The sequence below is a fragment of the Lepidochelys olivacea genome (genome assembly GCF_965140295.1).
Source record: "Lepidochelys olivacea isolate rLepOli2 genome assembly, chromosome: 18".
Lineage (NCBI taxonomy): Eukaryota > Metazoa > Chordata > Testudines > Cheloniidae > Lepidochelys > Lepidochelys olivacea.
Genome location: NC_140428.1, coordinates 13,889,374 through 13,914,453, shown reverse-complemented (window position 1 = coordinate 13,914,453; position 25,080 = coordinate 13,889,374). Strand labels below are relative to the sequence as shown.

The 25,080-nt window shown below is 53.3% G+C and overlaps 1 protein-coding gene across 5 annotated transcripts in view; it reads right to left on the bottom strand.

Annotated features, from left to right (window-relative positions):
- The window catches only part of ARHGEF10L (Rho guanine nucleotide exchange factor 10 like), a 157,434-nt gene that overhangs the window by 106,191 nt on the left and 26,163 nt on the right, over positions 1-25,080 (bottom strand). For all 5 annotated transcript variants that reach the window (XM_084651560.1, XM_084651558.1, XM_084651561.1 and 2 more), the window contains exons 2-4: positions 15,949-16,033; positions 10,555-10,839; positions 9,425-9,452 (exon numbers count right to left, since the gene is read on the bottom strand). In XM_084651560.1, the coding sequence (XP_084507686.1) occupies positions 9,425-9,452; positions 10,555-10,839; positions 15,949-15,985 (350 nt within the window). In that variant the 5' untranslated portion in view covers positions 15,986-16,033. The remainder of the gene's footprint in view (positions 1-9,424; positions 9,453-10,554; positions 10,840-15,948; positions 16,034-25,080) is intronic.

Below are 25,080 nucleotides of genomic sequence, written 5' to 3'. Positions count from 1 at the left end.
GGAGTTGCTCAGATAACCAGTGGGGAGGCAAACACTGGAATTGAGCTGTCTTCCAACACCAGCAACAAGTCCAGGTTCTGCAGAGAAAAATTCACCGGGCTGACCTCCTTCCCAGCAGCACGACCGGATGGGCAGGCAGATCACTGTGCCACGGTCCCCATGCTCTGGCTGCTGGGGCCTTCCCCAGCTCTTGCAACAGCCCCAAGCTGTCAGGTGACAGAACGTCCCACCCCTGCGTTATTCTAGGCTTTAGCCAGAGTGAAGGCTTCCCTTTCTCCTGCCTGCATCTAGCCAGCCATAGCAAACGGGGTTCTGTGTGCACAGGGCCGCCGGAGTGCCCAACTAAAGCCACCCACGTTCCCACCTTTCAGGCTTCACCTAAATGCCCAACACCTGCCTTGGGCGTCTGCACACCTGTGTACATATGACTCAGCTCATTCTCTGCGAACAGGCCATGCAGGGATCCCCACACATGGAGGCTGCTGTAGCACCAGAAGATCAAGGCATGTCAGCGACTTACGTCCAGACCGTATGTGTGAGGGCGTGCTGGCCCGGAGACCAGACAGCTGGGGATTTCGGTGTCTCTGGGCAGGTTTCACAGCCATCAAATTAGGGAACATTTCTCTGGATCCCAGCTATCTCCTCCCAATACTTCTTGGGGTCCAGATGGCAGGAGGAGAAATGCCTTCACAATGCCTCACGTCCATCGGAGGAGCTCAGCTGCTTTGCCGGCTCGGAGCGGTGCTGGGAGGCGACAGGATTCTTATCCCCATTGTACAGATGGGAATCTGAGGCACCACGGTTACGGGCCTACCTTTCAGGGGTGCTGAGCACCCACCACTCCCCTTCAACCAGAGCAGAGAGCTCAGCACTTCTGAAAATTCAGGCTTAAGCGACTGGCCCAAGATCACGCCAGGAACCAAAAGCAGCATGAGCAGGAAGACAACGACAGGTGTCCTGACTCCTTGTCCCTGAACTCCCCTGCCGTGCAAACACATAGGGCCTGATTCACCACTGCCCTGCACCTTTCCCACCCGAGCAAAGCAGGTGTGAAACGCTGCCATTTCTGAGCCAGTAGCATTTTGCTCTGGGGTAAATGACAATGTGAAGTGCGGAGACATGGTAAATTGGGGCCAAGGAAAGAATATATGGGGAGGCATGAAGTCCTCAGTGATTATTGCCTCAAGTGTTCTCCCAGCCCTTCTGCTCTCCCCTGCCTCCCCCCCCCCTCATGTCTCCGAGCGCTCCCATTATTTCTGAGCTACCTCTCTTCCCAACTGCCAGCAATGAGTCCCCTGTCCATTTTCTCAGCACTTCCTGCTTTTCACTGCAGTGGCAGGCTCAAAGGGTAAGGCTGCCCCTGTCCAGGTTTTCCCAGGATGATCCCTTTTTTGAGGTAGCTGCCCTGGGAAATCCGCCAGGACGCTCAGCGCGCACAGCCAGTTTTATGGGATCATCCCAGGTTTTTGTACCTCAGGGATGGCAACCCTGCCAATAAGGTGGGGGAGCTGAAACGGCGGCTGCCGGCAGCGCAGGAAGGAAGGACACGACAACTGACATTATCAAAACACCATGAACAAATCCCACAAGCTCTCTGTGTTTAATTAGCTTCATCCTCGTGTCATGCGTTACTTACACGCCGCTGACAATGCAAATATATACCTGGCTCTTAGCACTGGTGGAGGCCACATTCAGGGAAATGGGGCTCTGCTACACACACCCTTCAGCACAGTGTTGGTGGTACCCTTCCCTCTAGTAGCTGGTATACCGCAGGATAATAGCCTACAACTGCTAACCACTAATCGAGTTATTCCTTCAGCTGCAGCAGTAGAGGTCCATGTTAGAGTGCTGAAGTTCCTAAGTTAGAAACCCACTGACAGGGAGCCGTGGGGTCATTACATATGCTCTGAATTGTAGACAAACACGATGCCTGACAGAACAGGGTATTAAGGACTAAAGCTTCACCAAAACTGTCTTTTAATGGGCAGGAAAAAATGGATTTTTGAGTAAACTGAATATTTTGTGAAAAGTATCTGCTTTCTACAGAAATTTTTGATTTTTCATTAAAAAAAAAAAAAAGCCCAAAACCAGAGACTTTTGGCCAAAAAAATGAAATATTTCAAGTCTGAAATGCCACTGAAACATTTCCTGGAAGTTATAGTGCAGATGCCTCCTGCCTTCATTCTCTACGGCCGGCCTTCCCAGATGGACTTCACCTCCCATCATGCACCACAGCCATGGGCACTTCATCCTCTCATCATGAAGTGACGCTGGTGCATCATGGGACATGTAGTCCAAGCAAAGAGGCAAGCCTCTGGAGGATCATGAGAGCATGATGCACCCAAACGACAACTCTCATGAGGCACCGTGGCAGGATTTCCCAATCAAAATTTTTTTAATTTCAGCCAAAATATTTCAGTTAATTTTTTGCCCAAAACTCAAATTTTCCAGTGGGGGCGGGGGGGGGGGGAGGGAGAATCTTACTTTCCAACTAGCTGTACTAAAAGCATTTCCCAAACGATTTGGTTAGGAAACAGGCAAAGGGGAGCCTGAGTTATGTATATTCCACATGCAAAGAGCAAACTGTTCCAGTCTAAATGGATTTATTCTAAACAAGAAAGAACAAAAGTAAAGCATTATGTGTACCCATCTTTCTAAATAAGGTTGTAATCTCCTCCATAACACCAAGAAGCTAACTGTTCCTGTCTCTGTATGGAGTTTAAAATTAAAACATTAACTGTTTGCAATCAGATAGAACCTTCTGCCAGAGGATCTCGAAGTACTTTTTAAAAAGTAGGTCAGAGTGATCCCCATTGTACAGATGGGGAAAGTCAGGCAAGAGCAGGGACGTGACACACAGTGAGCCAGGAATAGGACATGGTCTTCCCTCCCTTCCTTCACTCATAGCCCCATGCTCTCGACCACAGCAAACGAAGACCCTACACCAGAAAATACAGAAGGAACAAGGGCAAATCGCTCCCCAATTCTTCTATAAATATGAATGACATAGGCCAAGACAGAGTGGATCTCAGGCGCAGGCTGCCGGAATGGAAGATGAGAATTGCAGATGGCTCTGGTGCCCCTTTGAACCCATTTCAGCCTTGAAATCTTTGTCGTCATGTGCAAGATGCACTACCCATGCCTTAGGGTACGCCGACACTGCAATTAAACACCCGCGGCCGGCCTGTCAAATTGCGCAGGCTTGTGAGGCTGTCAAATTGCGGTGTAAACACTTGAGGGAGCCCAGACCAGCCTGAGCCCAGCAAGCCTGAGTCAGCTGACTCGGGCCAGCCGTGGGTGTTTAACTGCAGTGTAGACATACCCTTATAGGCGAAGGGGTTAATACATTCTTATTTTACTACACACACACGCCTTTTGCCCCAGTACAATCCAGCTGACCACATTGATGCAAGTCCCCGCATGATTAAAAACTGCATTCCATTCCTGCGTTACCAACCCAGGTCCTGCTGCTCCGCCAGGGATGGGTGAACCCAGCCTAATGGGGGTGAGGACAGAACCTGCGATAGGGGAGGCTCAGACCTGCAGCAGACTCTCCCAGCTGCAAATGCCTCCCTGAGATGGCAGATTTTGCAGCAGAGGTTCAAAATGACACCAGCCCACAGGAGATCAGATAATGGCATGACCCAGCCACCAGGGGAGTAAACACCAGAAATGGGAGGTAGGACGGAGAGAGAAAGAGACAGACACCTTCAGACAGGGGTGCACAATCCACTCCTGGGGTGGATGTAACAGCAGCACCCAGTGGAGATTGGCCTAACACCCTGCTCCCATTGGGTTCGGATGCAGGGGAAAAGTCATACCCCCAAATCACTGGAATCCCAGGTCGAGTCTCTCCTGCCAATTTCTCTGTAGGCTTGGGGCAGCCGGCCCAGAGGTGCAGGGGTCTAAACGCCTGGATTACAACAGACCAGTGGGCTGGGTTTACGCAGCACTAGTGGGGTTCAAACAGCCTTGACAATCTGAGCAGGAGGGGACTGAGGATAAAGGCTGAGTATGCAGCAGGCAGCCAGACCGGCCCCGCCCCAGGCGTGCAGGCCGAAGGGAAAGGGGAGGTTAACACTTGTAAGGAAAGGTGGAGCCCAGCCCGCACACAGGGCATTTCTAAATAGAGCTTACAGGCCATTTCAGGCCCAAATTTAGATTTAGCAAGAAAGCTTCAAGCAGAACATAAAGCCTGTAGAAATTTATCCAGGAACCATATAGTCCAACAGAAAAGTTTAACCAGCAAACACTCCTGTGTTTGCAATGTAAACATTGCAAACAGCACATATTGCAAAACACTATTTCCCTGGCGGGAGGTGAGCTAAGGGACATGGGAGATGAATTTGGGGGTGGGGGTTGCTTTAACATTTGTTGGCAGCTAATATGTATCTCAGAGAATGGAGCAGTTTGCTGTGTTACAGTTGCTGGTTTATTATTATTCAGCTCATGGGACTCTTAGTGTGGGTAAAAGCACCAAGGACAATTTGATGGGCCCTTATCAGCCCCAACAGACATACACGCAAACCGGAAAAGGAAACCGATAGTCTGTTTGCACGCACAGGGTAGATGGCTAAGTGGTTCAGACACTGGGCTGAGGCTCAGTAGAGCTGGGTTCAATTCCTGCTCTGCCACAGACTCCACGTGTGACCCTGGGCAAGTTGCTTAACTTTGCTGGGCCTCAGTTCCCACCTATACAGGGGAGACCCTACTCCTCCCTTTCGGCCTTGCCTATTTACAGTGGAAGCTCTTTGGGGCAGAGACGCTCTTGCTATGCACGTACAGCACCATGGGGCCCTGACCTCAGCTGAGGCCTCTAGCTGCTACCATAATGCTAACAATGAATATTAACAACTTGTCCCAGCCGTACAGAGTGAATGAATGGTGAACAGGCCGTGTAAATGGAGAAGAGTGAAGGAGATTTAAAAACATCTCTGTGCCAATCGCTACAGGGTCTTTGGAGCACAAGACAGGAAGCCCGGAGAGCCTCCACATGGAATGTTTAGCAGCCTTTAAAATGTTTGCTGAGGGATCACTGGAGATGCAGCTAAAGGCCTAGGGAGATGCAGGTGCTAGGGTGGGAGGATTAGGAAGCACAAGGAGCTGCCACCTTGTAAGACTGTGGGGAGAAAGCCCTGAAATATTTATCATAAGGTTCTAGCTGAGTCATAGCACCAAGCACAGACCCAGGTCTCTCCCCACCCTGCACTGCTATCAGAGGGCAAACCATGACCTGCCCCACGAACTTGGTTCAAGAAACAGCCACGCACTCCGAGCAACCCACCTGCCTCCCTTACCTGGCCAGGAATGGTCTACGGAAGCACCTGAAGGCAAAGCTACAGGAGTGATCCATACAGACCCCAGGGCAACCCCCCCCCCCCCAAAGACTGCCGCCGTTCCAAGCTGTGGCTCAAGCCCACAGAGTTTATGCAGATTCAGCACCTTTGGCTGCCTCCCAGCTCACCTGAATTATCCCCTTGGAAGAGGGAGGGGTCGAGCTGTGGGTATGTGAAACAAGCCAGCTATTAGCAGCTGGGGAGAAGGCTGGCTGAGTACCATGTTAACCCCACAGGTGCTGAATTAGGGGACAAGTCAAAGGTGCATGCTGGATACCGTCTCGGTGAGGAAATGGCAGTGCTCCAGAGTACTATTAAGTCTTTGTATTACCATAACACCTAGGAGCCCGAGTCACTGCCCAGCACCCCACCATGCTAGGAGCTGTACAGACAGAGAATAAAAAGACAGGTCCTGCCCCAAACAGCTGACCATTTGTATCTTCACGATCACATCCGGTGTTGGTTCAGATTTAGGCTTGATTCCTGCAGACGGGGGCTATTGATACTGACCCGCTGTCTGAAAAGTGCTTTGAGATCCTCAGCTGAAAGACACTCTGTAATGTCAGTGCGAAGTACGTCCCTGCACCACCCACTTGTAGGTTCCCCTCACCACCCTGGAGAGACAAGTCACCTGACCTGTAATACTGGTCTTGACAAGCAAGGGATCCACAGATGCAAAATTCAGGACCTGATCCACACTGGGAATACTGCAATCCAAAAACCTCAGGGCTGCTCAGATCTGGAGGTGGGCCGGGGGAATATGTGATTTGTCTCATTGCAGAGGTAGGGGCAGGCTGTCTGGGGACTCTTTTTGTTCTGTGTTTGTACAGCATGATCCCTGGCTGGGGGTCCCAGAGGCTACACATAATAAATAATACTAATTCTGATCCCAATCCAGATTTGGACTCACCCACAAAATCAATACATGGGGGAGGAGGATGTTGGATTTGGGGGATTGGGATGAACTATTGCTGAGTGAGGGTTAAATGCCCAGATAGAGAGGTGAAGAAGGGGATAAAACACCTGCTTCTGAGCCAGTTCAGGTGACCTTGTGGTGAAGGGGCTGTGCTGGGACTCAGGAGAGCTGGGGGCAAATCCCAGCTCTGCCACAGACTCCCAGGGTGGCCCTGGGCCAGTCACTTAGGGCTTGTCTACATGAACAATTAATTCACAGCAGGATGGGGTGTGAATCCACCCTCCCCCAGCCTACCATGGACTAATGTCCCAGTGGACCCTGCTGCCGTGCACTAACTCTTCATCTGTGCGCTTTGATCTTGTCCCCTTTCGAAGAGGATTAGCATGAGGTAGGTGCACATCCCATCTTGCCACGTGTAAGACGATCCCTTGATCTCTCTGTGCCTCAGTTCCCCACTTGTAATAATTCTTCCTCCCTGCCTTTGTCTGTTTGGGCCAGGGACTGTCTCTTGCTATGCATCTGTGCAGCACTCGGGACAACGGGGCCCTGACCTACATCACTCCTGGCTCATAAAGTAATAATCAAATGTATAGCAATAATCCAGTTCTGCTACCATGAGGATGGGTGCAGGATAAGAAGCTGAAGAGAGGTGAATCCCTGGACAATCAGAGCCCTCCCTTTCCCCATGCCCATTACTTCAATCCAGCCCTACAGAGCCTGTGATGTCAATAACACAGTTTACAGCTGCTCGCTGAGCAACTGCTGTGGATTCTTTGGCCCTGACGCAAGGCCTGGAGTTGAGCAACAATCTGACATGTGATCTGACTGCTAAGTGCCAGCCAAGCAAACTGCCCCAGCCCCTCTGCGACAGTAAGCACGGCTCCTCCAGCTAATGCATGAACTCGAAAGCTCAGGGTTCTGGCCTGCCTGCTACAGAGCACTCTGCAGGGTTAATTGCTTTCTATCAGCCTGATTGATGCTGAGGTGGGAGGGAGGACAGGGAAAGTCGGGGGCGTACGGACAGGCCAGCTCTCTGCACTCGTTAGGGCCTATGTCCAGTCCTGCTAAGGCAGGAGGTCCCAAAGGCCAAGTATAACCCCTCAACGCCCTGACAGTGCAGCCCGCAACCACCCTCAACCTGAGAAACTGAAGTGAGGAAGGCACAACGGGGATCAGGGGAGCTGTGCACAGGAAGGGGAGGGAGAAAAGGGACCCCACTCCCCCATCGCCCCAGCAACCCCATCCCCACCCCATGGACCAGACTGCGAGGAGAGCTGGCTCAAGGACTATAGCAGCGAGTGGGACTCCTCTTCTGAGGGGAGATGGGGGTGGAGGGGTAACAGGCCGGGTGAAGGATGCTCCCCAAGGCGACATGCCCTCAGCCACCCTCCTGTCAATTTCACTTGCTCCGCTGGTGGAGGGGGAATCAGGTGGCCACTCTGCTGAGGTTCCAGAACCCAGGCCAAAGCACAGGGCAGGGTCGAAGCAGTGGGCATGTCCCCGCGTTCAGGGGCAGAGGGCTCTCCCTGGGAATTCAAGGCGGAGGCAGAGCCGACAAACGGCACGTCTGGGGGAGGAGGGGGGACTGGGCTCCCACCAACAGCCAGTTCTGTTAGCACTGGAGACGCAAGGCCGTAAATACCACGGTACAGTGATGAACCACTCAGGCTTCGGGCAATCTGCCTGGGTAGCCCTTAGGGTCACAAAGTGGCCAGCCCTTAGGGCCAGGACCGATCCCAACTCCTTATAGACATTCCCTGGGGGCAGAACCCACTTGCTCTTCCGTTCCAAGCAGGGCGTAGGCCCCGGCCCTCTCTGCCATACTCCCTGGACACCGCTCCACTGTGGTTTCAACCCCTTTCAGCTGTTGTAGCTGGCCTAAGTCGGAGCAGCCCGCTGGTTGCTTGAGCCCAGCGCAGAGGGACTGAGCTGCAGGATCAGGGCAGTGCACAGGTGTGAGCTTTAAAGCACTTTTGCACGTACACACAAACACACACACACCAGAACTGCACTGTGTGCCAGTAGCCACAGCCCAGGAGCTGGCTCAAAGTCTTATAGGGAATGCGAGAGGGCTGGATTCATTCATCACTAGACAATACAGACAGGGAGTGAAGAATGAGAGGGGAAAGGAAGGGAGAAAACCACAGACATTTTCCAAGTCCAGGAAGTTGAGATTTCATAACATGCTTTTGGCCAGCAGGGGGTGATACCCTCTGACTGGCCCCAGCCCTTTTGAATGGTAAAAACCGCCCTCCCTAACGGGCGTGCCGGGCAGGCTGGGACCTGTCCTTTGAGCCTCACCTCTGCGTGAAAGGCGAGGGCAGCCGAGTTGCGCGGCAGAAATCCATGGGCTCTGCTTCGGCCACACCTGGCTTTCCCCGAAACCTCCCAGGCCTCACATGCCCTGTAGGCTCAGGCTGCCCTGAAAGCTCCCATTGTGTTCATCAAACCACAGACACAAAGCAAACCCAGTCACTGGGGAGCAGGAGTATCACTTGATAGCCCTGGGATCCTTTTGTGCATCACAGTGAGATCCTGAAGCAGGGGGAAGAGCCGCTGGGGAGGGAGAGGATGACAGCATGTCAGGGAAACTGAGGCACAGAGAGGGGAAGCAATTTTCCAGTCACACAGGGTGAGTCAGTGGCAGAGCCAGGAATAGACCCCAGGACTCCTGACTCCCAGTCTTCAGCGCAAAGCAATAGGCACAATTCCTGCCTGAGGCCCCAATCTGGAAGCACTTACACATGGGCTTAACTTTAAGCACGTGAATCGTCCCATTGGCTGCAGTGGTTAGGTCCCAGGACTGGAACAACAGGGGCTGCTGCCGCATTGACTTCAGTGTGATTACTCACATGCTCAATGTTAAGCAGGTGAGCAAATGTGTGCGGGATCAGGCCCCCACATGTGAGCAAGCAAGGAGGAAAAGGCAAAAGGAGGTGACCAGCAGCTGCATGCCAGACTGGACTTGACTTTACAGTCACTGGAGAGCAAGAGGTAGCATGTAACAAGGTCAGCTTTTGTCTCTCCATTGCCAGAAAAGCATCTTGGGTTCTATTAACTATTTGCATTCTCATCCCCTACCTCGCACCGCTCGGATTCCCCCGTCCGATGTAACCCAACAAGCACCAAAGGGTTTGGGGTGTTTTTTTTAATAAAATCTAGACTCACTTACTCTGTCTGTAGCTTTGTGTCAAGTGGATCTGTCAAAAACAAAAGCAGAAGGAAACTAAGTAGGTATCTTCGAGTACGTTAACCCAAGCACAAGAAGAATCAGAGCTGACAAGACTACAGGAATTGTCCTGCTGGATCACAACACAGGTCCATCCTGCTCAGTTGCCTGTCTCTGAGAGTGGCTTTCATCAGCGACTTCAGAGGAAGGTGCAGGAAACCAAGTAGTGGACAATTAAGGACAACTTGGTCTTAGAAGAAGTTTCTTCCTGACCTCCATTAAGTAGGTGCTTGCTTATGCCCTGAAGCATGACGGTTTATATCAGCCTGTCTGGTTTACAAGCAGAACATACCCTCCATGCTGGACCTATATTAGCAGCAGCAAGAAGATCCCACTCACGCTGGCTTCTTTTTCAAGCATTCTTTGACGGGCTCAATTAGTGCCAAGCGAGTTTCAAGGAGACTGTTAAAATCTCACCCCAAGTTTGGGTGAATGAGCATTCTGTTCCACTGAAATTGACAGTCCCTGAACCGGCTCTCAGGAAAGGCTTGGTCTTTGGCCAGCATGTATGCCCTACAGTAGGATCTCTCAGGAATGAGACTGGGGAACAAAAATGTTTCCCCTCATACGCTAAACAGAATTTGAGGGCAATGGTCAAGTTCCATGACTTGAATAGCAGGAGGCAAGTGGGGGAGGCTTCGAGTCAGGATTGAGGGACACTGGCAAGGATGTGGGGAGAGACCAGGCCTGGAATAGTGGGGGAGGGGAGTGGCTGGTTCGGATCGAGGGGCATCGGCAGAGCTGGGTAAGAGCCAAAAACTGCAAGCAGTAGAAGTGCAAACCAGGGCGGCCCTGATCCTCTATTGCCCGGCACTTTGTTAGTCATTTACACCCCTGCAAAGGGATCGCGGACAGGGTGTCAATCCGTGCCAGCTCAGGAGGGTAGCTTGTGAAACTCACTTTGCACTGGGGTAAGTGACTGCCAGCGGGGCAGGGCAACACAAATCCAGAACCTGGTTCTCACTCATTCCTTCTGCAGCTCTTTAATGGGGCCATGGGGCTGAGCATGGCCCATTGCAACCCCGAGTCTTGCAAAGACCCCTTAGAGAGGCTGGGAATGAAGCCCTGCTTACCAGCGCTGGTGCTCGATCCAGAGTCGGTCTGCTGAGCCTGCCCTGCAGGGGGCGCTCCATCCTTCTCCTGCTGGGCTGACGAATGGGGCTCAGCAACACTTCCTGGTCTACGCCTCCGGGGCGGGGCCCGCAGGACCCCTCCGATGCTGGGTTCGGTGCTAGCACTGTTGACTGCTAGAGTGGAATCCTCTTCCTCCCCTTCGCTGTCGTCGAAATCAAACGCTTCCCCTAGCTCCTCCTCCCCCTCGGTCGAGGTCTCCAGGGCCCCCTGCACTAGCCCACCTCCTGCCAGAAGATGCAACAATTAAGTGGATCAATGGACTTTGGATGTGGGGGGAAGGAAAACATGATAACTCTAGGTAGGACCCTTTTTCCCTCAGACCCCCAGTGCAGCGTGGTCTATGTAGTCAATTTGCTACTGCTTTCATACCCATGCTAACGGTGTGGCTCTGTCCCCCTCCACTGGCCATACCAGGTATTACAGGTTTATAAATCTGCTACTATCTCCATGCTAATAATATCACGAGCCCTATCCATCAGTAGATTGCAAAGTGCTTTACAAAGGAGGTCAGTATCTTTATCCCCATTTTATAGATAGGGAAACCGAGGCAGAAAAAGAAGAAGAGACTTGCCCAAAGTCACCCAGCAGCAGAGCTGGGAATAAAACCCAGATCTTCTAAGTCCCAGTCTAGTGCTCTGTCCACTACGCTACGCTATCTCCCTTAGACCTCACCCTCTAGCTCCTGCATTCAGACGTTCAACCCCTGCAGATGACCCAGCCAGAAGCATCATCTCTCCTCGTCAAAGTCTCAAGCAACTGGTTATTTTGTTCCTCCTGTGGACCAGGGAAAGCTCCTTTGGGTATCTCCAGCAGGACTGGGATCCCCCCTTCCTCCCTCCATTATAGCACCCAAATGATCATCCTGGTTTCAATCAGAGATTCCCCCCAAACACTCCTGCTGCAGTACAGCCACCAGTCACTAGCAGCGAGGAGAGGTGAGTTCCCACTCAGGTGAGTTCACCTGTACTGAGTGCAACGGGTGTCACACCCTGCCCCTAAACGCTTTCCCCTGGAGCATCCTAGTGCAATGGAAACAGAACCACAGCAATGTGTCTTCTCCGGCACAGCTCAGCCTAGCAGAGGAATGGGGTGAGCAATGCTACAATCACATACCCTGGCATTTTGCCCTCGTGGTTAGGACACTGGACTGGAACTCAGGAGACCTGGGTTCTATTCCTGCCATGGGCCTACTGAGCAAATCACTTCCCCTCTCTGTGCCTCAGTTTCCCCATATGTAAAATGGGGATAATGATCCTGGCCTCCTTGATAAAGGGCTTTGAGATCTGCCAATGGGAAGCACTAGATAAGAGAATGAATCGTTATTATTACTGGAGACATGAGCTTAAATCCAGGAGAAGTCACAGGTAAAATAAGTGTGTTGGTCAGTGAACCTAGTTCCTAGAGGGCATTTGACAAATCTTAAATTCATTGTGCAACCTAACAAGAGCAGCTGGGTGCTCAGCACAGTCCAGGACGGAGGGGTCTGCCGGACAAGACTGAAGTGCGTTGGCAGAGCTGTCAGTTAGGGCCCAGGTCTGGGGCAGCCATGGGTGCATCTGGTCAGGAGTGAACTGCATTGGTCAGGCGGTTTGGTGACCCAAGCCTGGTCCCTGGAACTGCAGGGAGTGCTGAAGGTTACAACAGATGCGCATTGGCAGAGCTCTGTGTGTGAGTGTGTGTGTGTGAATGCCCACGCTTGTCAGGACTGAGGTACACTGATAGTTTTATTTGGGGGACCAGCACTGGAACAGCAGTGTGAACTGCACACCAGAGTGGCTAGAATCAGAGTAGCAGGGGGTGCAGTGTGTCTGGAGTGAGGCGCACTGGCAGAGTTGTAAGGGGGCGGTCCCAGGACTGGAATAGCAGGGGGTGCAGTGGGTCAGGAGAGAGCTGCATTAACTGAGTGACATGGGATTGGAGGAAAATTCAGCTGAAGGTGCGTGTCCACTCTCAGCAGGGAAGCCGGCCCAGCATTGCCCGGGTTAGGGTCCTCATAGCAGGAGGAGAAAGGGGGGAAATTCAGTTTTTAAAAACCCCAGCAGCAGCATCTCCCCCCTCTTATTTCCCTTGCACCCCCTGTCCGTGACCGGGAGCTCCAAGGGCATTTTAGAACATTTCTCTAAATGCCCGAGCAACCGGCGGTATGTAATCTCAATCTGCTCCTGATCTAGCATGCAGAGTGGCCGGGAGCCAAGATGTTAGTGATTAATTTTATGGACTAAACACAGCCACCCGCAAGCCTGCTCAGAGACAGACCTGGCTTCTCCTTGCCTGGCTGAGAAGGGGAACAACCCCTGGCCTGCAATGGGGCCGTGCTAATCCAGGAAGGCAGCAGCAGACCTGCAGAAGGCTGTTTGTCCCCTGGGACTGGGAGGCACGTTCTGCTGCTAAGACGTTTTTTTCAGGAGAGCCTGTCTCAGAACTGCTTTCCAGCACTTCCCCTGCTGAGGTATTAGCTGGCCAGCTGCCCCCTCGGCCTACGGTCACTGCATCCTCTCCGACGCTCCTCTCCCTCCTCTCTCACTCCCTCTCCCACCTCTTCCGTCCTCTGCCTCTCGCACTGACCAGTTGGAAGCCAGCATTACTGCTGAACTGGCAAAGACCAGGCCAGGGCATATGCGTGGGGGGCAGGACCAGAAGAAACACAGGGATCAACTGATTCTGGGGGACAACCAATGGAAAAACAGGAGGGGGAGTGAAGGTCAGGGTTTAGAATAAAAAATTCTCTTTGGAGGGTCCCTGTCCTGTGCTCCAAACCCCCCTCTAGTGATCGGCACTTAGACATTTTTAAATCTCCTTCACTCTTCTCTGTTTATACTGCCTCTTTACCAGTCTTGCACTCTGCGTGGCTTGAACAAATTATTAATTTTCATTGTTAGCATTATAGAAACAGCTAGAGGCCTCAGCTCCATGTTGCTGTACACACATACAAGAAACAGTCTCTGCCCCCACAGAGCCACTCTAAACAGCCACGGCCAAGAGAGAGGAAGGATTAGGATCTCCATTGTACAGGTGGGAACGGAGGCCCAGCAAGGTTAAGTGACTTGCCCAGGGTCATACATGGAGTCTGTGGCAGAGCAGGACCTGAACACAGATCTATTGAGTCCCAGCCCAGTGGCCTGGCCACTCTGCCATCCACCCTCTGCCTAGAGCTTTATACAGGGTGCCTCTGAGAAACTGTGTGCCTGGTAAATTCTTCAGCTCAGAGCAGGGCAGCTGGAGAGCCAGCCCAGCTCGGTTACATATGGCCAGTGAGTTCCCCTCAGCTCAAGGCCTCAGGAGGTGGTGCAGTTTTCTGTGCAAGGAAAGATGGCTTAATGGTTAAGGCTGTAGCTCGGGACTCAGGGCTTAACTGACAGCTCTGCCACAGACTCTCCATGTGACCTTGGGCAAGTCGCTTACTCACACTGGGCCTCAGTTCCCAGCTGTCAAATGGAGATAAAATCTCACTTTGCCCTTGAGCTTATCTGTCTGTATCCACCTGCTGTCTCTTGTCGGATACTTCGCTTGTCGGCTGTTTGGGACAGGGTCTGTCTTTTTGTTCTGTGTTTGTAACACAATAGGGGCCTGGTCTGAGACTGGGGCTCCTCGGCACTATGATCATACAAATAATAAATAATAATAATTACAACAACATCCTTCCTTAGTCGGACTGTTTTCTGCCTTGTCCACATATACAATAAGCTGTTCAGGGCAGAGGCTGTCTCTCACTCTGGGTGTGGGCAGTGCCCAGCGAAATGGGGTCCTGATCTCAGCCGAGGCCTTTATGCGCTGCTGGAATAGAAATCGTATTTATCCCATTGCTTCTTCCTTCTCCAGCATCACCCTTTGCAGTCTCCTTGTGTCTCAGAGCTCTGTGGGGGAAGGACGGGCTGCTGCATGGACTGACTGCAGCCTCTGGGACTGGCCCAGGCTTGGTTCCTCTTGGCCGGCCAGCTCTGGTTTGTAGGCAGGGTGTGTACAGCACAGACCAGACTGTACCAAAGCAGACAGGAAATTGGTCTGAGTGGCTACAGATCCAAAGCTGGGGGAGTGACCATAAGGAGCAGGCTTCAAAACTGGGGTTCGGGGTGAGCTCCAGCCACTAGAAGATGATCCAGTGGTTAGGCCACTAGCGTGAGACTTGAAAGACCTGGGTTTAACTCCCCGCTCTGCCATAAGCTCCCTATATGACCGTAGCAAGTCATTTAGCTTCTCTGTGCCTCGGTTTCCCATCTGTAAAACAAACCCTGCATGTTGAGCAATCCAGCCACTCATTCTGGTGTCTACGCAGGAGCTGAGCTCCTCTGAAAATGTGGCCCCCTAACGCTCAGAGGACTGGAGTTTGTACAGTGATCTCTGCGGGGACGTCTTCGGTACAGTGTTAACCCGGGGGATGGACGCGCGGGCTGCCCCAGCTCAGGTCTGAGTGACCACGCCGCAAAGCTACACTGGCATGGCTCTCCTCAGGTGAGGCACTAGGCCTTGGGGGGGTCATGTCCCCCGGCTCTAGGCACTGCAGCGTCTGTCCTTCTGGGCATGGGCGGGGGGAATTGCGGGGAGGGTGCAGAGATGCGCTCAGGGTGACTCTGCAGTTCCTCCTGTAGATTCAATCTCACAGGGCTTCCTGGCTCTTCTAATACCTAGCAAGATCTCCCTGACCGTCAAGTGCCTGCCTGGCACCGTGTCTCGTCATTTTCCCTGTGCCACGCGGGTGGAAAACGAGCGTGAGCAAGCTGCAGGTTCCAACCTGGCCAGGGTTTACATGCGAGCTGCAGGGCAGGACAGGTTCAGACCCCGTGACTTTTCTGCCGCCCCTGACCACACGCGTTAAACCGGGCACCACAGCCCTACATCGCCTTGGCCTGCCCTTTGCAAAGAGTGTCACACACAAGGGTGCAGTGGAAGGGACAGGATTGCGGACCTCCGATGTGGGTCAGTTGGGGATTACAGTTGCATGGGGCCGGGACCTGCCTGAGCCTCCGAGTTCTGTTAGGAGCGAATGACATTCCGTCGCCGGGCGATGGGTTGCCTGGTAGGTCTCGGAGGGCGCTGAAAGCCCCACATCCCGAGGGACTGCTGTGCATTACAAAAGCCTCGATGCCGAAGAGAAACCGAGGCTGCCCGGCACGAGCCGCTCCGCATGCCCATCTGTGGCTGTTATTTATGGCTGGGATTGCAGAGGCCCCTAGAGGTGCCGATCGGGGCCCCTTGTGCCAGGCGCTGCACACATACATAGCACAAAGCCAGCCCTGGCCCCATGAGCTCACAGAGCGAGGGCACCGGGCTAGATCTGTTTCTTTTTCAAATGATTCATACAAATTCTTGAAGGCAAAGAGCTGGGTTTACATTACCTACTGCAGGGTTTGGGGGCGGGTTGGAGGAAGCCATTTCTCTAGGAATCCTGACGTCTTGCCCTGCACCTTCCTGGCTGCTTTCCTGGGGACACAAAGAGAGGAAATCAAGTCAGAAGAGAAACCCCAACGTGTCTGTCTATTCCTGGGAGTGGGGAATAAAGCATTAGAACTCCCTGCCCTTCTCTAGCACCTTACAGCTCACGGGAGTCTGCTCCTATTTAATTATGGCTTACCACACCCTGTGGGTAGGGGTTACACCTCTGATAGAAGGGGGAAAAGGCCCCTGGAGATGAGCTTCCTAATTTTCAGAGGTGCTGAACAACTCGAGCCAGGAGTGACTTGCTCCAGGTCACACAACTAGTAAATGGTAGGGCCAGGTATAAGGTAGGACCCAGGGGTTGCCCTGACTTAGTGGTGGCAGAACCTGGAACAGAACCCAGGCCTCCCCCACCAATTCCCTCCTTTACCCACTGGACAACGCTGCCTTGCAGGCACTTTGCGGTTTCAGACGAGGCAGTATTTCCTGGGGGGAGGCGGAGTAGGAGCCCAAAGCAGCAAGAAGGGTTAGAACTCCAGCCGCTCCGGGATGTAGCGAAACCTGCTGGCAACAATGTCGCTGGTATCCAGTGGGGAAGGAGAGCCCAGACAGAGAAGCATCCTGTGCCCGCACTTAGAGCTGATTAAATGCAAAGACAGGCACTGGCAGAATGCCCAACATTTTCCTTCCCTATTAGGGAGAAATGCCCAGCTATAACTCACTGGCTTTTTTTCCGGTTCTGTCTGGACTTGCCATGGGTGCAGCCATTCAGCAGTTCCTGGCTGCCACGGGAAACATGCTCCCTAACCTGCAGGCTATCAGACACCTCAAGCTGACACCCCCGCAAACCGGAGCAAAACACACAGCTGTATTTCTGTCTCGGGTGTCTTTTGCCCTGGGGGTTTCATTCCCCAACGCTAGCAGCCGCCGTTTGCCCAGGTGCAGCTAATCCCGGTCTGCCGCAGGGCTGAGTGCGACCGGATCAAACAGCAGCCGCGGCTGTTTGCACAGTGGGTGGACTCTGGCCAATCCCCAGGACCTCAGTTCCAAAGGGCAGGCGAGGGGTAGAGCCGGGCAGCAAACAAGCCAGAGGTTTGAAAGCAGAGCAGGCCCCAAGCCACTAAGTTTGGGGCGGATCCAAACGTCCCCCAAATTTGGAGGGAGCTTGGATGCAGGGGGGCTGGCTTGGCCTCTTAGGGTATGTCTACATTGCAATTAAAAACTTGCAGCTGGCCAGTGCCAGCTGCTGGGCTTGTGGGGCATGGGCTGTGGGGTTGTTTATTTGCGGCGTGCACTGGGACTGCAGCCCCAGCCCTGCGACCGCAGCCCCAGCCCTGCAACCCTCCCAGCTCGCAGGGTCCAGCCTGAGCCCAAACGTCTACCCTGCAATTCAACAGCCCCTTCGCCGGAGCCCCACCCCCGAGCCTGAGTCAGCTGGCATGAGCCATCCACGGGTTTGCAATTGCAGTGTTGACGTACCCTGACAGAGATGGGGCCCACCGCAGATCAAGGGTGAGACTTCCCCAGGCTTCCACAGGCAAACAGACAAGGGAGAGAGGCCAATGCAAGCAGCTTAGATCCACTTCTGAACTAAGCTGGGGGAGGAATTATCTATTAGCAAGTCTCATTTCCCACCGGAGGAGGGAACACCTGTCTAACCCACTGGCATCCGGAGGCTGGCAGAGTCAAAAGGGCACCAGCCAGCTGCATCAGGTGTGTCCTTTACAACAGACACGGAAGGAGCGCAGCCCTGCCTGGGATTAGCCAGGCAAGAGTCAACTGGCTCATTTCCTCTTGGAGAGCGCTGTCCACCCAAGTTCCCTTTTAACCCAGATCTGTCCCGGCCAGAAAGTCTCCTTTGAAGAGCGCAGATCTGTGTGCGGTGCCAAGAATGCGCTGGGGGTCGGGCCTAGAACGCGCTGGGGGTCGGGCCTGGCACTGCTCAGCCAGGGAGGCCACCCCACCCTCCAGCAGCAGCTTGGTTAGAAAGCTATGGGGAAGGTGCACTGGCAGGGCTGGGGGAGATGCTCAGGGCTAGGATGGCACAGGCCAGGACTCGGGAGCCTAGGAAGAAAGGCTGCAGGCTCCAAGCGCCAGGAAGAGGATTGCAAGCAGGGAATGACACGGCTGCAGAGCGGTCGGAGGACGTGTGGACAGGAAGGGCAGGGAGAGGAAGGAGCTCACCACCATGAAAGGGACCACCACTGGGACAGCGGGAGGGCTGTGGGGCAGGGAATGAGTGAACGGTCAGGGATGCTTATCCTCCATGGTGCTGAGCCCTCAAACCCCACTGATCTTAACCCTCATGGGACCAGATTCATGCACATTTTTTCTCTCTTCAAAGAAATTATAATCTTTTGGTTTCTATTCAGTGCTGGCGAAAGGTGTCAAACCAGAGCAGGAGACCCTTGCACCGGAGCAACCCTTCGTGCCCTCTGTGACATGGCACCTGTCCCTCAGCAGGCCTGGGCATCCTGGGGGCAGCTTTGCAGAGGAGAGGAAGCATGGTCCCAGAGATTAAAACCAGGGCTTAATTTGTGCCAGGGCTTGCCAGGCTGAGCCCCGGCACCTCCGGGCCTGGCACCTCTGGGCCCTGGCAGTTCAGGGCCCCGGCACCTCCAGGCCCCGGCAGTTCAGGGCCCCGGCACCTCTGGGCCCCGGCAGTTCAGGGCCCCGGCAGTTCAGGGCCCCGGCACCTCTGGGCCCCCGCAGTTCAGGGCCCCGGCACCTCCGGGCCCCCGCAGTTCAGGGCCCCGGCACCTCCGGGCTTGCTGCATCAGTTATGAAAGTAAAAAGAAAATTGCTTGAGCCCCGGCCCTCCTTTCATTACAAATTAAGCCCTGATTGAAATCAAACAGCTGGCTGTGATAGAAACAGAATTTAAACCCCAGTCCCCAGAGTCCCAGCCGCTTGCTCTGACCACTACCCTACGCTCTCCCTCATGGAACAGGGTTATCTCAGGAGAGGAAAGCAGTGAGGACAGGGAAGCCGAGCTGCGCAGTGATGGCACTCACAGCAACACACACCGAGCTCTCTCCCAGTGACCTGTATTCACCCACCATCGCCCAGGGAAGCCATTCCATTGACTTCAGTAGACTCTAAATCAGGCCCTTCGTTAAGACTAGTACTTTAAAATGTTAAATTAAGTGGACACTGACAACTTGAAATATAGTCAGTGTCAAGAAAAGTCCGACAGGAGTTTCGGGTAACACATCCTGCTTCACAGACCCCCCCACCCGCAGCCAGTGTTCAGTTTTACAGTCACATTTTCCTGTTTTTTAAATTCTTTTCTCTCCTCATTGCTGTTTGAAAGACTAAAGCAAGCAAATGTACCCCGGAAACAGTGGAACTGAGGATACACAGGGCGCCGGCAGATCACACTGACTGTACCCGGGGAACCGCGGAACTGAGGATACACAGGGCGCCGGCAGATCACACTGACTGTACCCGGGGAACCGCGGAACTGAGGATACACAGGGCGCCGGCAGATCACACTGACTGTACCCCGGGAACCGCGGAACTGAGGATACACAGGGCGCCGGCAGATCACACTGACTGTACCCGGGGAACCGCGGAACTGAGGATACACAGGGCGCCGGCAGATCACACTGACTGTACCCAGGGAACCGCGGAACTGAGGATACACAGGGCGCCGGCAGATCACACTGACTGTACCCGGGGAACCGCGGAACTGAGGATACACAGGGCGCCGGCAGATCACACTGACTGTACCCGGGGAACCGCGGAACTGAGGATACACAGGGCGCCGGCAGATCACACTGACTGTACCCAGGAAACCGTGGAACTGAGGATACACAGGGCGCCGGCAGATCACACTGACTGTACCCGGGGAACCGCGGAACTGAGGATACACAGGGCGCCGGCAGTTCGCACTGACTGTACCCGGGGAACCGCGGAACTGAGGATACACAGGGCGCCGGCAGATCACACTGACTGTACCCGGGGAACCGTGGAACTGAGGATACACAGGGCGCCGGCAGATCACACTGACTGTACCCATGGAACCGTGGAACTGAGGATACACAGGGCGCCGGCAGATCACACTGACTGTACCCGGGGAACCGCGGAACTGAGGATACACAGGGCGCCGGCAGATCACACTGACTGTACCCGGGGAACCGCGGAACTGAGGATACACAGAGCGCCGGCAGATCGCACTGACTGTACCCGGGGAACCGCGGAACTGAGGATACACAGGGCGCCGGCAGATCACACTGACTGTACCCATGGAACCGTGGAACTGAGGATACACAGGGCGCCGGCAGATCGCACTGACTGTACCCGGGGAACCGCAGAACTGAGGATACACAGGGCGCTGGCAGATCACACTGACTGTACCCGGGGAACCGTGGAACTGAGGATACACAGGGCGCCGGCAGATCACACTGACTGTACCCGGGGAACCGCGGAACTGAGGATACACAGGGCGCCGGCAGATCACACTGACTGTACCCATGGAACCGTGGAACTGAGGATACACAGGGCGCCGGCAGATCACACTGACTGTACCCGGGGAACCGTGGAACTGAGGATACACAGGGCGCCGGCAGATCGCACTGACTGTACCCGGGGAACCGTGGAACTGAGGATACACAGGGCGCCGGCAGATCGCACTGACTGTACCCGGGGAACCGCGGAACTGAGGATACACAGGGCGCCGGCAGATCACACTGACTGTACCCGGGGAACCGTGGAACTGAGGATACACAGGGCGCCGGCAGATCACACTGACTGTACCCATGGAACCGTGGAACTGAGGATACACAGGGCGCCGGCAGATCACACTGACTGTACCCGGGGAACCGCGGAACTGAGGATACACAGGGCGCCGGCAGTTCGCACTGACTGTACCCGGGGAACCGTGGAACTGAGGATACACAGGGCGCCGGCAGATCACACTGACTGTACCCGGGGAACCGCGGAACTGAGGATACACAGGGCGCCGGCAGATCACACTGACTGTACCCGGGGAACCGCGGAACTGAGGATACACAGGGCGCCGGCAGATCACACTGACTGTACCCAGGGAACCGCGGAACTGAGGATACACAGGGCGCCGGCAGATCACACTGACTGTACCCGGGGAACCGCGGAACTGAGGATACACAGGGCGCCGGCAGATCACACTGACTGTACCCGGGGAACCGCGGAACTGAGGATACACAGGGCGCCGGCAGTTCGCACTGACTGTACCCGGGGAACCGCGGAACTGAGGATACACAGGGCGCTGGCAGATCACACTGACTGTACCCGGGGAACCGTGGAACTGAGGATACACAGGGCGCCGGCAGATCACACTGACTGTACCCGGGGAACCGTGGAACTGAGGATACACAGGGCGCCGGCAGATCACACTGACTGTACCCGGGGAACCGCGGAACTGAGGATACACAGGGCGCTGGCAGCTCACACAAGGTTTGTTTTCCCATTAATCATTATAGGTGCTACTGTCCATCTAGTCCAATGTGTCCCTACAGCTCCCCTGCTAGTTCAAAACAAGTTTTATGCAGCCTCACCAGGTCTGTTCAGCCACAAGTCTCCGCACCATGTGTTGAGGCAGGGCTCCACCCAAGCAACGGAAGGTCCTGCTGTAACCCCAACTTCCCGCTGGCCTCCAACTTTTACTGGTGCTGAGGCACCCTGAGCTGTCTGGAAGGCAGGCCGCAGAGCCGCTGGGAAGAATGCCCGAGCGCCAGAGGGTTTTGCAATGCTGCCGTGCACGGCTGCACAAACTGTTTGCACGCTGCTCACCCGCTTGAGCCAATGACACCAGCCTGATAGAACATGGCTGGAGCTGGAGCAGCGGGGGGCTGTTTTGGTAGCCATGACAACTGTGTGTGTGTGTGTGTGTGTGTGTGTGTGTGTGTGTGTGTGTGTGTGAGTGAGTGAGTGAGTGAGTGAGTGAGTGAGTGAGTGAGTGAGTGAGTGAGTGAGTGAGTGAGTGCGCCTGTATGCAGAGAGAGGCTTGCAGGAGATCTAACACAATTACCATAGAGGAGAAATCTACTAGATAAATCTACTAGATCTCTCCAACTAGATCCCTTGCATGACTCAGTGCAAGTTAACCCTTTCCCTCCCAGCAGATCATTTATATCAGGGGTTCTCAACCTCTGTCCTTCTGAAGCCCCCCTAAGGTGCTATAAAACTTCCATGCCCCCGCCCCATGCCACAACACCTGTTTTTCAGTAGATTAAAAGCCAGGGATGGTGTGAAGGGGTAACAAGCAGAGCAACTGCCCATGGCCTCATGGCACAGGGGGCCCCATGAAGCTGAATTGCCCAGGCTTCGGCTTCCACCCAGGGAGGAAAGGCTCAGGATTCAGCTTCAGTCCCAAGCAGTGGGGCTCGGGATTTGGCTTTCTGCCCTGGGCCCCAGTGAGTCTAATGCTGGCCCTGCTCTCTGGTTTATTCTTGTGAACCCCCTGAAACCTGCTCGTGGCCCCTCAGACCCCTGGGTGAGAATCGCTGATGTATATGACTCAGTAAACAAGGGATACAAATATTGACAATGTTAATAACAGGACAATCGGGTATCTGCCCAGGACAGGACTTCCCAGCAGCAATCAGTGCCCGTAGAGAGGCAATACGGTCTAGTGCGGTGGTTCTCAAATGTATCTGATCGCGCCCCCCTTCTTTGTATCTGGAGTAGTTTACATCCCCCCTCCTTCCCCGTCCCCGCCACACAAGTACATTTACCGATCTGTGCAGCAGCGCTGGTTCACTTGAATCAGTTTCAGCTTCTTTGTTTTTCACTTCAATTGTTGGGGTGGTTTTTTAATCAAACAAACCATTGTAATAAGAGCAAACGCAAAACTGCCACTGTGGTCCGCACTGACAGTGAAGCGTGGACACTGCGTCGTAGCAAATGGCTTAGCGTAGAGAGGGCAACAACTTTGTATAATGCTAAGCAAGCTTCACAGAAATCCGTCAAAATGCACAGCGCCATCTGAGGACCAGATATGGAGGAATCCGTTCTGCTAGTTATTCATTGCCAGGGGTAAAATGTGCTCACTACGTTTTTTTTTTTTTCTTACAGCTCTTCACGCCCCACTAGAATATATTCTGTTATTCTGTCCGCCCCCCCACACCCAAAAGGGATCTGCCCCCCAGTTTGAGAACCTCTGGTCTGGTGGATAGGGTACTGGGCTGGGAGTCAGGAGATCTGTCCCCTGTTCATAGATCTATGATTCTACGACAGGAATACCAGACACATGTGGTATATAGCAGGGTTTCTCAAACTGGGGGTTGGGACCCCTCAGGGGGTCGCAAGGTTATTACATGGGGGGTCGCGAGCTGTCAGCCTCCATCCCAAACCCCGCTTTGCATCCAGCATTTATAATGGTTTTAAATATATTAAAAAGTGTTTTTAATTTATAAGGGAGGTCGCACTCAGAGGCTTGCTATGTGAAAGGGGTTACCAGTACAAAAGTTTGAGAACCACTGGTATAGAGTAACACACCATTCAAGCCAATTTCCTTGACCTGGCTAGACAATCCTGGCTTGTTGCACGTGGCTCGACAAATCCATTTCCTGGACTTCCTTGGTACATCATCACCACCATTACTATTAATAATCCTTAGCACTTCTATGGCATCTCCTAGCATTTGATAGACATTAATTAAGTCTCACAACCTCACCCCTGTGAGGTGGGTAAGGATTATGACTCTCCAGGGCAAGGACCGTCTCTTCACTTGTGTTTCTATAGTTTCCAGCACAATGAGGCCCCGGTACTCTTAAGTGCTACTAAGAACACCAATGAACAATTATTATCATTCACATCTTTGGATTGCAAAATTCAGGCACAGGAAGATAAAGCCAATGTCCCTGAAAAAGATATCTAGGGATCACCTTGGATAAATCAATTCAAACATCTTAACGCACAGTTAAGGGTCCAAAAGCAAAGAGATCAGGGGCATCGAGAAGGTATATGCTACTAGCCATTACATGCATTTACAGAGCTGTCTAGAGGAATGAGCACAGAGTGGGTGAAGTCTTAGGCTAGTCATTCCCACCTCTCTGCCTGGCTTTCCTCATCAGCAAATTGGGGATAATAATATTTCCTTATCTTAGAGTGAGGCGAAAAATGGTCACTGGTTTTGGATGCCTCATTTTTCAGCTGTTGAGTTTGAGACACCTTGAGCCTGATGCACCCGCTGAGCACCTGCAGTTCCCATGGGTGGTGGGAGTCCAGCACCTTTGAGAATAGGACTTCTGGCATGTTAAGTTGGGCTTCCAAACAATGAGATGCCCCAAATCAAAGGCCACATTTTGGCCTTGCTACCTGACCAGTAAACATGTAAAGAGGTGGGTAGGTGCTAAGTGTCATTGTTTAACCAATGGCATGTCCTTGCCTGAAACCCGAGGCTCAGGGTTGGCCACTTCCTGTCAGAAAAAACAGAGAAATAGGAGAGACCAGCTGAAAGGTCACAAGAGTGGAAGAGGAAGGGTGGTGCAGTGGTTCCAGCTCTAGCCTAGAATGCCAAAGAGCTTCCTTGCTACAGACTTACTGTATGACCTTGGGCAAGTCACCCAGTCTCTCTGGGCCTCAGCTCACTATCGGTAAGTGGAGATGACAGAGGAGTTGTGAGGATAAATGCATTAAAAAGGATGAGTGCAACAGCAAGGGGGCTATAACCTAAGATAGAAAGAAAAGTGTTTACATTCGGGGTGGGGGTGGGATTCGGCTGGCAGGACTTTAGACAGGACAGGAAGCAGTGACCTTAAATATCAGTTTGCCTCTTGGATTGGTTGGTAGGACACATAACCTTTCAGAAGAAAGTGTTGTATGTTCCATCCAGCAATATGCACTGCTGATGGAGGACGGACAGAGAAGTATACAATACATGAGTATTAAAGAAATCGTACCTCATGGGGGAGGGGCATTACCTGGTCCCCGGTGACCAAGGGGTTAAGCTTCCTTCTTATAGGTTGTACGAATAATGACTGCTTCTTAGATAGAGGGGAGAGGATACCTTTGGGAAGGCCAGGGTCATAGGAGTGGTGTGGGGTGAAGTGACACTCAGCCCAGGAGAGTTTCTGTTACTCTTTTCTGCGTGTATTAACCTGCACAGC